At 40.0% G+C, this 13018-nt stretch overlaps 1 protein-coding gene across 1 annotated transcript in view; it reads left to right on the forward strand.

Moving 5' to 3' along the window:
• Positions 1 to 13018, forward strand: part of LOC105451562 — a 246107-nt gene that overhangs the window by 178004 nt on the left and 55085 nt on the right. The window contains exon 7 of the mRNA XM_011692085.1: positions 636 to 801. Within this exon, the coding sequence (XP_011690387.1) occupies positions 636 to 801 (166 nt within the window). The remainder of the gene's footprint in view (positions 1 to 635; positions 802 to 13018) is intronic.

Consider the following 13018-nt stretch of genomic DNA (forward strand, 5'->3'; position numbering starts at 1 on the left):
GGTAGTGATGCACTGAGAAAAAAAATTTGTTGAAAAACGCAAAATTTGTTTCATCTTACCAAAATATTTAATCCGATACGTTCAACTAAACGTTACTACGACACAAAATAATTTGTTACTATTATAAACAAAATACTATTTTTTAACTAAACTATTTTGTTTCAACAAGAATTTATCGTCTTTAACTCAACCATTCGGTTAAAAATACACTGCACTATTTATTATCCCCATCAGCATCGTTTAGTCAGTTTGATACTTGCGGAATTTGAACAAATACCTATATTATTTGGATAATTAAATAGCATGCAAACACAAATAAATACTACTAATATTTTGAACAAAATAATTTAATTGAGTTGGTTTAGTTAATTCTTGATTAAAAAATTTTGATGGTTGACATGAATGAACTGTATCTTTTTTTGAGCAATTATTATAGAATTGTTGAATCAAGCAACAATACAAATTTAGTTCGTACAATCAATTTTTTTTCTCAGTGTATGAATTATTAATTAATTATTTTTTTAGGAAAGAAATTACACGTGTATATGTATATTATGCATTACAGAAATTTTGATAGAGAAGAGAGAGAAGCAGGAGGTTTCAAGTTACTAATGTACACTTCTTCTCGGTTGCAGAATGCGACTCGGTGTACGAAGATACGCATTGCCACGACGGATGCGTTTTAGCGAGTCCCGGATATCCTGGGCTGTATCCGCCAAACATCCGCTGCCGGTACCTGATCACGTCCGGTCCGCGGATCTCCATCGCCATCAACTTCACGGCGGTGCTTCTTCCCGACAAGTAAGTGCTCGACCGTACTCCGACAATACTTCCAAATCCCACGCGCCGGAACGTCCTCTCTGTCAAGCTCATCAATAAGTCTCCTGTGTTCAAGGAGCATCCTGCAGAGGTATCACCCATGCGGAAGCGCGGGAGCAAAACACATGCACACTTTTATTTTATTTTATTTCACCAACGTCGCGCTTAATTACTATAGGTCATTATACGTGGCGCAGTAAAAAAGCGCTGTACACACGTGATGTTTAATTACGCGCATGCGAGGAAACGGATACCGTACGGGGAAAATGGACCGAGAAAATCCGCTAAGCAAGCACTCGAAGGGAAGCGACGATTTTCTTTCGTATTATACGCGCGGGTATATATGGCGCTCATTTCGAGATTTCTTTCGCATTATCTGCAGCGCATGTCCGCTTCTTTCGCGACCCACGCTCCGCGGAAAAACTACTCGAGTTTCACAGGACACAGGGGGTTGTGCAGGCTGTTGCACGACAAATTAAAAACCCCGGGCGAGCCGAGGGAGGAGCTGTCGCGTGGTTCTTTGGCGGCTCACTTTCCCGCCGGCGCGCCGAGACGTTTCGTAATAGCAGCGATGTTAGGGGACGCGTGAAGAAAATGTGGACGATGCGGGATACAATTCTCGGATAAACGAATAAAAAGCGTAAGAAGAGGAGTAAAACTTACGGGTCGATCAATTCTAATCGGTCAAACAATCTCTCGATTTAAAAGCCATTCATTGGCGGTTGTCACTCTAATTGAAAATATCTGCAGCTTCCGTTTTTTTTTGTTAAAGAAAGATAGAGGAATTTAAATTTAAAATATACCAATTAATTTTATTTTTAATAAAATACTATTATTAAAATTTTATTCAAACATCGCAGAATCGGAGAAGTTAATTCTAGAGAATTAATACAAAATTGATATTTAATAGAGAAATTATAATAATATTTTAAAAAATTAATACAATACAAAAATTATATATAATATACATTTATTAATAATATTACATTGCTAATTACCAGATGCGTGTAAAATAATCGATATTGTTATAAATGAAATGAGATATTCTATCCTCTGTATTACGTATACCGATGTGTCTTTGTGTTGACACTTCAAAGTCCCGTCTAGTGTTTCTTCTTTCATTTACCATCATTACCAGTTCGGATTAGCACGTTTCCGAGCCAGAAATGAAAGAGCAGCCGGAGAAAGGAAAGGGAAAAAAAGAGAAATCTCCAACCCCTTTGCTATCTTTAGCCCGGCTATTTTTAATAAAACCCGCTCTTAAACGTAGCTCAGCTTGCATAACAAGCGCGGAACTCTCTTTACGCCGCGTTAACCTCGCATGCATATAAATCATTTTCCACTTTACCGAAGAATCCGCAGCCGTTTTTCGAGCGAATCACACACCGTTTTGCGTTTCGCCAACAAAAATCAAGTAATCTCGATTCAATCTTGCTTTAAAAGGGTTACGCTCCTTTATTAATTCTTTGATGATAGCCTGATAAACTTTCTAAAAATTCAAACGGCAATGAATTTCGATTAGCTTGAATTAAATACTGTCGAAAGATGGTTTTAAAGTTTCCCTGAAAATTGCTCGCGAGAAGAAAAAGAATTTATTCAGAGGTATATATTGGAGAAATATAAAAAAGTAATTGCTGCGAACTTTTAAAAAAAAGTTCTTCTTAAGAGAGCGCATCCAAAGAGTTAAAGAGAAATTAATTACAGATTAAATATGCATTACAGTGTAACATTATCAAATTACCATCGAACGCAGCGACTTTGTTCTCAGGTCTCAGCTAGCTCGTTGAAACCCGAATGTAACAATTAAATACAAGCAAAGTCATAGGTATAGGAGACTCATTGACTATCCGCACTCAACAGTCGTTCCAATTGATTATTTCCTGAGAGATTCACGTAAACGTTCGTGGAAACCTTGCGGTGACGATTAACGTGCATCTTAACGACGACGCTGCGACAAATAAGAGGAACTTAACCAGTTCCCGGTGCGGTGCTCGATTCTGTAGCGCGCATTTACGCGCGCGTGTATATATACACATATATATATATGTGTGTGTAAGTACATACACGTGAGCGCGCCTCGCGCGAAATCTGGTCTGCGCAGAAACGTCGCGAGTCAATATGCATTCGCTTTGCACTTTGCCGAGGGGTAAGAACCCATTTGTGCGTGTGTCCTCGAACGGAGCCGCGCGCGTACAACGGAAGGGGCACGAGCGCGCGCGTATCCCGTGCGCTTGATAATGCATCTCGCGTCTCGTTTCGTCGGCTGTGTCAACAACTGCCTCTCGCGTTCTTCCACCGCGTTCATCTCCCTCCTGAAACGCAATCCCTCTGAGCAATAAGAATACACCCACGCACGGAGCATACCTGCTATTGTGCGTCTCGAATTATTTACTCTACGACGTCAAGCGTGATTCCGTTAAACATCGTAGGTAATTCCTTTGGATTGGATTCACGCTTTGTCAGCGACGACAGCTAACAAATTCGGTTTTGTTAAACCTTGATCGCTTGTATAGGTTCGTATATACATCTCCGTTGCTTTGGTGAGCAAAGAATATTGGTGCCCCAATAGTTTGTATTCATTACAGAAGTTTGTCGCGAAATTAGAACAATAGGTAATTGAGCGCTTTATATGTGGCTTGTATATTGTAGACGTGTTCTGAATCCCCGCGATTCTTACGCGGAATCATCGAATGTATTTAGGTATGTGCCCCGTGTACAAAGGCCGCGACAGCAATCTTCCCCTAATTCCTTTTTGGATTGGATTCACACTTTGTCACTTTGACGACAGAGTTAACAAGTTTGTCTTGTTAAATCTTGATAGTTTATATATGTTACCGCCAAAACTCATAATCCGTTAAAACCCGAATTCACTAGTTAAAATTGGAATGTTTTACTAGACGTAACATCGAAAACCTATGTGAACAGTACAATTATACACCTCGTTTCGCCCTATAAACAGGGGAAGGAGGGAAGGTTGAATCTCGCTATACGTGGAAAATTGAAAACCCATGCAAAACAATACTATTATAGACTTTGTTTCGACTAAATTTAAAACTAGTTTTAACTATAGTGAAATCGGGTTTTAACAATTATGGGTTTTTTAACGGTGACATGTACATTTCGTAAATGATGAGCAAAGAATATTGATGTTCCCAATAGTTATATTCGTTATAGAAGTTTGTCTCTCGCGGCATTAGATCAATATAGGTAATTGAACTTTATACGTGACTTATAGGCATAGTTCCGTTTGTAATAAGCGGTTTCCGGCGTAATTGGATTTGGTTAGGGAAATTTTTCCAAAAGATGTGAAAAAGCGACGAAAGGGGAGAGAGAGAGAGAGAGCTGCGTACTGCAGCAGTTGCATTTACTTTTTCGCGGCGTGGCTGCAGTTGTTCTCCAAAGCTAGGCTGGCGCTTGGCTTTTACGCCGTGGTGGCCGCTGGAAAGCCATTTCACACGGAGTCTCGCAGTCGCGAGTACACCGAACATTTCCGTTCTCTAAAGACGGTCGTATTTTAGATCTCTCCGCCACTGGCATTCTCGCCCGCTTTATTTGCGAACGCTACGGCGGGCAGTAATATTGAAATAGATGGCCGGATGATCGTGCAGAGGCACCTAGATTTCTTGGATGCCAATTTCATTCTCAACGCCCGAATGCTTTTACGAGCGGGCTTCTACTCAGAGGGAGAGAGAAAATGTATCGTAAAAATGCGTGTTAAAAGGTGTAATTTCTTCGAACTATGTTCTTGACGTAATATTGAATATATTTTTTACGGGTAATAGAGATTTTACAAATTGTTCACAAAATCCGTACGCGCGCGAAAAAATTGATGTGCAAATAAGAAAAAAAAAGAATTTTGGGACAGCGCCGTAGGGTAGCTTATTTCGTTCCCTTCAAAACATTTTAATAGCGATCCGCACGTTCGTGTATAATCACGCAGCGGGAAAGTTTGTTGCGTTCCCGCGAAAAATATATATCACTTTTTGTGGCGACTGCATTTGCTTTTGCGGCAATAATAAACCGTATTTTACAATCATATTTTTCAACAAGCTGCGGTATATCCATTTCAGAAAACAAACCCTCGCAATTTATGGACCACCGACTGCCAATTACGAATTTGGTGCATCATTTCTTTCGATACTTGATACAGTTCGTGAGGTACGTCATGATCTTATGTCGTAGACGATTGTAAAAGGAAAGCTGTGTTGCGCTTGGATTACATTTTCTCGTCGGTGGTTGACTGCTTCGTTCTACTTGCAACTTCTTCAAGAATATCGTGTTTTTACGATTGATGTCAACCGTTAAATCAACAATTTGATTCGAATTTTATTCTGACTTTTAAATACTCGACATAATTAGAACAAATATTTTGGTCGCGTTTGGAAAATTACGCGCGTTATACAATTTTCAGCGATTTAACTTTTATATCCGCTATATAACATATCTTTATTAATTTTATAATTAAAAATACAATAAACGAGCGAAAAATATATGAATAAAATGTAATAATCAACTTTATTGTGAAATTGGTATGCTGAGGTATAACAAAAATGCAGCTGGAAAAAACTGAAAGTTTGGAACTGGATTATTCATGAGGCGAGTACTTTTTCAGCAAAGTGATAAGCCGAATAATTTTTCGTTATTATATCGACTTTTTTGTCTTTTTTTCGATATCCTACAGCTCGTCCGCTGTTACGGAGAAAATATATCGGCTGATGAAAAGAGTCGCGCGTCACGCAGCTTACACGATACCATTATGGCCGTCGTATATTCTTTGTGGCGTGCGTTCTGTGCAAACACGGTACAGTAGTTTAATTACCGGGCCGCTTTCCCAGGTATTTTCTCTGGATTTTACATGCACGCAAAATTACATGGGCGCCGTCACGAGAGAGGCTTATTCGCGGGTTGGCCGAGAGAGAAAGAGCGGAAGATCCGCCCGGCGCGGTATTCGCGTCCAAAAAAAATATATGTATATATACACCGCTCTATAATTATTCGTAACTGAGTTTCGTTTTTCACAATTCTTTCATCACCCGTAATTCCTCTGGCGCAAAATGTGCCGTATTAATAAAAAAAAAAAGAAAGAAAGAAGGAAATATCGAGATATCGACTAACGTTAATTACAAACCGCTTGTTTTTCCCCTCGTGTTTACTTGCGTGTATCGCGAACGTATAGCGAGCTCTGATTCGCAACATGTGCGCGGCGGCAGTATATTTAATTTCGCAGGGAGATCTCTCTTTCTCTTTCGGAGAAAATGGCAGAGACACGCATTAAAATCCAAGTACATACTTTTGATTTGTCGTTGTATCGCACGTTGTGTCGCCGACGCGCATCTCAACGGATGTGTGTTAAAACAATAGACGTATTGTATTTGCGATTTAACGAGATTAAATTGCAATGCGATTTTCCATTCGTGGCGGCGCGGGCGTGGCGCGTGGACAGCAAGGGCAGCCGCGCGAGCACGTTGCTCCACTAACAAGTCGCGGCAGTTACACCACGATTATTCATATCGTATCACATGCATTATTTTATGACGTTACGGGTTTATTATTCCATGAGTTATGACCAAGAATTCACTAACGTCTAAATAAACCGCTCCATATGCCGTGGAAGGTAAACCACCGTGTAGGTAACGACCGACCAACTTGCAGGAACATCTAGGGATCAGCCTCAAAGGATTTGCGGTTGCCAAATGCACGGGTTACCTCACTCTCGCTATATATTCGTATATCCATTATTCAATCTCATTATAATTAATTGTATGAAACTATTATCTCGCACGGTTGCTGCTTCAATGACATTACTGTCCGTCCTCGTATAAACCGAAATTGGAAGGGTGCATATTCAGTTTTATAAACTCACTTCCCTCCCTGCATGCCTGTTAGATGCCTTTAAATCATTCAAGCAATGTACTTTTATGACGGATGATGTAAAACATCATCCGTCATAAAAGTACACGGAAAGAACAATTTTGCTGAATCCAGATCTGAAAATAATTTTTGTTCAATAATCAAAATAATTTTGTGCAAAAGTCAAAGTGATTGCTAGAATATCAAAACGTTTTATAGCAATGCTTATCAGTTTTAACTTTCCAACAAATTATTTTAATTATTGAACAAAAATTATTTTCAGATCTGTATTTAATAAAATTTTTAGACCTTTTAACAAATTCGTTCTTTCCGCGTAACGTTAAGAAATGTAATAAATACATAAATAGACATAAATTACATCAAATTATTGTAGAATTCAATTGACATCTAAAAATCTTCAAGTCTAACTGCACTTTCCATAATTTTTCCTATACACGGAAAGAACGATTTTGTTGAAAGGTCTAGAAATTTTGCTGAATACAGATCTGAAAATTAATTCTTGTTGAATGATCGAAAAATTTTGTTGCAATGTTAAAAATGATAAGCATTACTATAAAACGTTTTGATGTTCTAGCAAATATTTTGACTTTTCAACAAAATTATTTTGATTATCGAACAAAATTATTTTCAGATCTGGATCCAGCAAAATTGTTCTTTCCGTGTAGCAAAAGCTGCACGTGGTTGTCACACGGGTTGTCGCGTTAAACACACGAGGATCATCTTCCACGCGGAGAAAAATTAAATCTCTACTAATATATCTCTTCTATAACACGCACATTTTGCGACTGACACTCGGCCTCGTTTCTCTTCCTCCCCAATCTCCGTCTTTCTCTCGGAGCGCATATGTTCCACGCCGGATGTTCATCCGAATCCCCTTTCTGCGATAGAAGAGAGTTTACCAGTATTCAGGTAACGACCAAGCAACTTGCAGGAACATCTCGCAGACGATCAGCCCTAAAGGATTCGCGGCGGCGAAATCTACGAGGCGCGCCGCCCTCACCCGTCGTACAGATTCATTATTCAGGCTTAACTTGCGCACCCTCGCGCGCTAAGGGACGACGACAGTCGCAGCCCGCCGTGTGGTATGCCGAATTCACACCGCGGAAAAAGGAACCCGGGACGGGAAAGGAAGGGGTTGAACGCGACGGCGGTAGAGCACCCTCATCCATGCAAACGTCGAAATTATTCCAACTACATCGCGAGAGTCCTGAGGCAGCGATTTTTTCTCTCCCTTCCTCGCCTCCGGCTCTCGCCCTTTTTCCGCTTCTGCCTTCTTTTCTCTCTGTGTCCATTTCTTTCTCTTTCTTTCTCTTCTTCTTCTTCTTCTTTATTCCCTTCCCTCGTTTTTTTTTAATCCGCCATTTGCAAATAACCGGCTTTCGTCGACGTCAAGTCGACGACAGTTCTCCTCGTCAGCGATCGCAAATATGTGTGGATTTTCGAAATTTCTTTCTACCGACATATACTTCTGGAATGTAATGATAATCAATCAAGATTTATTTTAGAACTGGAATTAATTGCTATAATTGCCAACAGTTCTAAATAAACGTTTTTACTAGTTTTATAATACCGTTTTTGTACGAGACATTTCGACGGTTTTAAAAATGTATCGGCTAAACATTTTTTAAACATTTATTAAACGTAGCTGTGTTGCTTGGGCGTTTAATCATATACGAAGATATCAGAAGTTCACAGAAGTTCACGGGACGGAGAATTTTATGGTATTTCATGTATATTCTGCCTATCCGCGTGCATTATACGTACAGTTAAAACGTTATCTTCAATATTGCTATTGTGCCCGGTTATCTTAATGCAATTGTCAACAATCTCCGTACTGTTATCGCAGAGTACACAGGAGCCTCTGCGAAAACAGTGGTGCGTAAACAAAACACACCGCATTTCAAGTGCATTCAACAGGTTATCCGGTCTGACAACAAAACCGTGATGACTCCTCCCTCACACATTCGTTACACATCGTTCGTTCGATTTTTTTTTTCCGTTTCCATTCACTTGATCGATAACGATGATCATCTCGTATATTGCAACCTGAAAAGGCGCTGCCGCGCCGCGTCGCCCTCCCCCTCCCTTCCCGTTGCAAATTAATCCCATTTAATCCAACGTGCCGTAACAAAAACTAATTATCCTTTATCCTCGCACCAATTAACGTCGCTGAGGCGCGACGCGACGGTCGAATCGGATCTTTCGCGCGAACGTTGCATGAACGACGGGGGGGAGGAGGGGAGAGGGTGCAGGCGTAAAATAATGGTGCGCCTCGCGTGTCGTCCTCAGCGATTCTCGTCGGTTGGAATTTAATAAGAGCCGCATAAAGTTAGGGCGGATTCCCGCCCCTATTCGAGGCTGCAGTGCACCTTGCCCGCCGTTATACCCGCGCGCGCAGAATGCAGTCGCGGAGACGTACGTGTGTACGTGAAAACGGAGACACGGGACGGTATAACACCGGTCGGTGAAAGGTTGAAAGAGCTCTTTTGTATCTCCCGTCCTCAGTCATATCCTAGGTCTATCTACCTATATATATACCTGTGGTACAACCTTCCGCGCCAGCCAGGCCGCAAGCCGTTGTTCTCTAACGCGTGCTATTGGCTGCATACTCCGGCCGCGGGATTTTCTTGTCGGCGAGCCATCACACTGGCTTGCGTAGGGTAACTGTCTCTATTAGTGTGCCCTGTACCTATTAATGTGCTTTTATATTTAAATAAGTCATAAGAGTAAACTGGTATAAATGAATTTTTTTTTAATAAAATTAATACTTTAACTTAATAAAAAAAAAATACTTTGTCTATATATTTGTACCAATTTATTTTTATGACTTATTTAAATATAAAAGCACACTAACAGGTACAGGGTACACTAATAGGGACAGTTATTCTATATCCTTTTCTTTGAGGCATTGGATTGCGGCAAGGTGCCATACGGAAAGAACAATTTTGCTGGATCCAGATCTGAAAATAATTTTTGTCTAATAATTCAAATAATTGCTATAGAATATCAAAACGTTTTATATAGCAATGCTTATCATTTTTTAACATTTCAACCAAATTTTTTGATGATTTAACAAGAAGAATTAATTTTCAGATCTGTGTTCAGCAAAATTTTTTGATCTGTCAACAAAATCGTTCCTTCCGTGTGCACATGCGCTTTGCCGAATTCGGTCTGGTTTCACAATTCACACGGTTAACTCGATTCTCAACCGAAGTAATTCAATTCTCCCTTAATCTTTTTCCAATCTAAGAATTAGAAAGTGATGAACAGTAAGTCAAACTGAGATTAAAGTTAATCTTACATTTGTGGAACTGGGCCTGAAGCGTCGTCGTTTAACTTGAATCGATTAGCTGAGCGAGAAATCACATGCTTTCTCAGAACCATTGACTTTCGGGCGAACGCGAGGTTCTCGCGTGTGTCTCTTCCGACAAGATTCTCTCGAACGATCCTTTTTTTTCTTATTTTCTGACGTTATATGTAAATGGAACCTCATTTAATTTAAAACTCAGCTTGGAGTTGTATAAAATAAGAATAGGAATAAAATAAGAACACGGTGCTCTTATTTTACTACGCGTTGCGCAGAAATTGCAGCAAGGAGGCAAGACAAATAACGCAGCATTCGGTAGAAAGAGTTAATGACGTAACTATGCCTGGATAGGGGAGGGGAGGAGAGGGGAAAAAACGGTCGCCGCGCACTTGTAAAATTACAAGCTCGCAAGATCGCGGCACAAGCGCCGTTGGCGAGTTTCAATTAACGTAATGCAGCGTCTGCCTGTGAAAAAAAATACGACAGCGAACAGTTTCGCGTATTAACTGTGAGCCTCGTTTCCCCTCCCTCTCACCCGCCCGCGCCGCGCCGCGCCGTCCGGGCCGTCCGCGTGACACCGGCGGACATTAATTAAATTACATGGTAAACGCGCGCTTCGGTAATTAATGAAGTGTCACGAAAATCGAACTACACGCCGATATCACCGACTGGGCTCGTTGCACGCGGGATTTGCGCGGAGTAACGAAATCAAGTTACATCAGGGCGCATTGAAGGTATTAACGATATCGAAAATCACTTTAAAGCCGACGCTCGCCGCCTATACACAAGCGCGCCTGTAAACAATGTTATACCGAATTTGTAGACAATTGACATAAACGCGATCCCGTTCGTTTGGGCAATCGATTTATTTCGGTCTGCGATTTCGATTTTGCAGGGAGCGAAAGTTATACGCGTTATGGAGAAATGCGTGTTGCGGCTCGACGCCGTGTATCCGCAATATTTTTAAGTGTTTAATTTAAAAGAAAGAAAAAAAAAAGAAAAACTCGTCCTATTTCGCATCCCGGCCTTTGCGCGCCCTTCTCTCTCTTTGCCGTTCTTAATTTTCAAAGTTACGTCATAACGCATCGCCGCGTCCATAACACACTGAAATTGTACGCTCACTGACAATGAGAGGCGCGGCCGATTTTGCCTCAACGTCGAGTTTTCGTCCGACTCTTGCGTTCCTCTTTATCTATATCATCGTCGTTGAGCATGCAATTTCGTGATTACGCGCTATATCTAACGGGGTGCACTTATACCGGTACCATTCATGCATATACGCAGCGTGCATGATATTGCTAAAGCACACGCCTGTATATGAACGAAGATACCGCGTTCTACTCTGGATCTATCCGAGTTTTCGCGGCGAATCGCGCGTATAATTAGCGTGCTCACTCTCCGCTGAATTCGTAATAAGAGGTGCAAAATGAATCACTGCTCGAAAATATATTTTTTCACCGAAGAAAAATGCACGAAATGACTTTCTGGAAACGCAATTCCCCGTAACGATGTTGTAACGACAGGACAAGGGTAACGTCGGGACTTTAAGAGGGGAGCCTGGTTTAGCACGCTGAAAAATTAGGTGACTTGGAATTTTTTTTAGGAAATTATTCAAACAATTATTTTGAACTTTATAGGGTAATTTCTTATACTATTGATCTAACAAAACAACATTTTTTTACCAGAAAAAAATATTTACTATGCAAGTAATAATAACATTTATTTGGCGGTGATGGTGTTTTCCGGCGGGAAAGATAACTTAAAAACTATTCATCCAATTGACTTGGGCCTTTGCACACATCCGCAAATACTTCCCTAATAACTTGAACTACTGTTTATGATAATATTATTTAATTAAATAACTTTTATTGCATAATAAACTCGAAAAATTTGCGTCAAAATCGCTACTTTTTTTCCAAGTGTCGCAATTTTCACAATTTCACATTATTTTCTTTAAAAGTAGATTCAGTTTCTGCGTAAATTCTTAATAAACAATAATCTTTTTAGATTTTCTGTTTCAAACAAATATAAGCGACGCTACATTTCCCGCCGCAAACATCATCACCGCCGATGCGTCAAATAAATGTTATTATTATTTACATAATAAATACTTTTTTTCGGGCAAAAAGATATTTTTTTGTTAGTTCAATAGTATAAGAAATTATTCTATAAAGCTCAAAAAGATTGGTTATATACTTTCCTAAAAAAACAATTCCAAAAAATTACCTAATTTTCAGCGTGCTCCCAGGCTCCCCCCTTAAGAGTGTCGCGCCGCGCGAAACCGTGATTTTCGCCGCGACAAGGTAATTCTTCGTGCAAACGTAATTTTCTTGTTTCTTCCCGAACGCGGCGGGGAGCGACGCGATAACGAAATTCCGTCAACCCAAGCCGATACGGGGGATTATTATACGCTGTGTGACGACGTGATATTACTTGCTGCCGTCCCTTAGCGTCATAACAACACGAAACTCTTCTGTCACACGCGGCACATTGTGTCACACGTCACACCATGGGCGCACTCACGCTCGTTAATATCTGCGGCTATGGCATGCATGTACGAAATGCACGTGTGGAAAATTCGTGTCAGCACAGTAACGCACGTATAGGAAGCTTAGCATGTCCTAAGGGTATATATTCTAGGACCACACGCGATTGAATAATCTCATTTTTATTGCTACCTGCTGATAGAACTTCTCTGATAAAATATGTAGGATAATGACATAATAAACCTCTCGTGCAAACGTTAAGAACTTCGTATGTACATATATTGTATATTTAAAAGTAAAACACGGTAATCCATATAAGTATTTAAAAGATGAACAAGTTAAGTAATAAGTTAGATCTTTTCTATGTCTCTAATACAATATATAAAGAATAAATTTTAAAAGCATTTAAAAAAATATATTTAATTATATATATATATATAATAGTAATTTTTCCAAATAAATTCTATTTTTCTTTATATTTTCAAATTTATTCATGAATTACCTCTCTCTCTCTCTCTCTCTCTCTCTCTCTCTC

The sequence above is a fragment of the Wasmannia auropunctata genome, unplaced genomic scaffold (genome assembly GCF_000956235.1).
Source record: "Wasmannia auropunctata unplaced genomic scaffold, wasmannia.A_1.0 LD336050.1, whole genome shotgun sequence".
Lineage (NCBI taxonomy): Eukaryota > Metazoa > Arthropoda > Insecta > Hymenoptera > Formicidae > Wasmannia > Wasmannia auropunctata.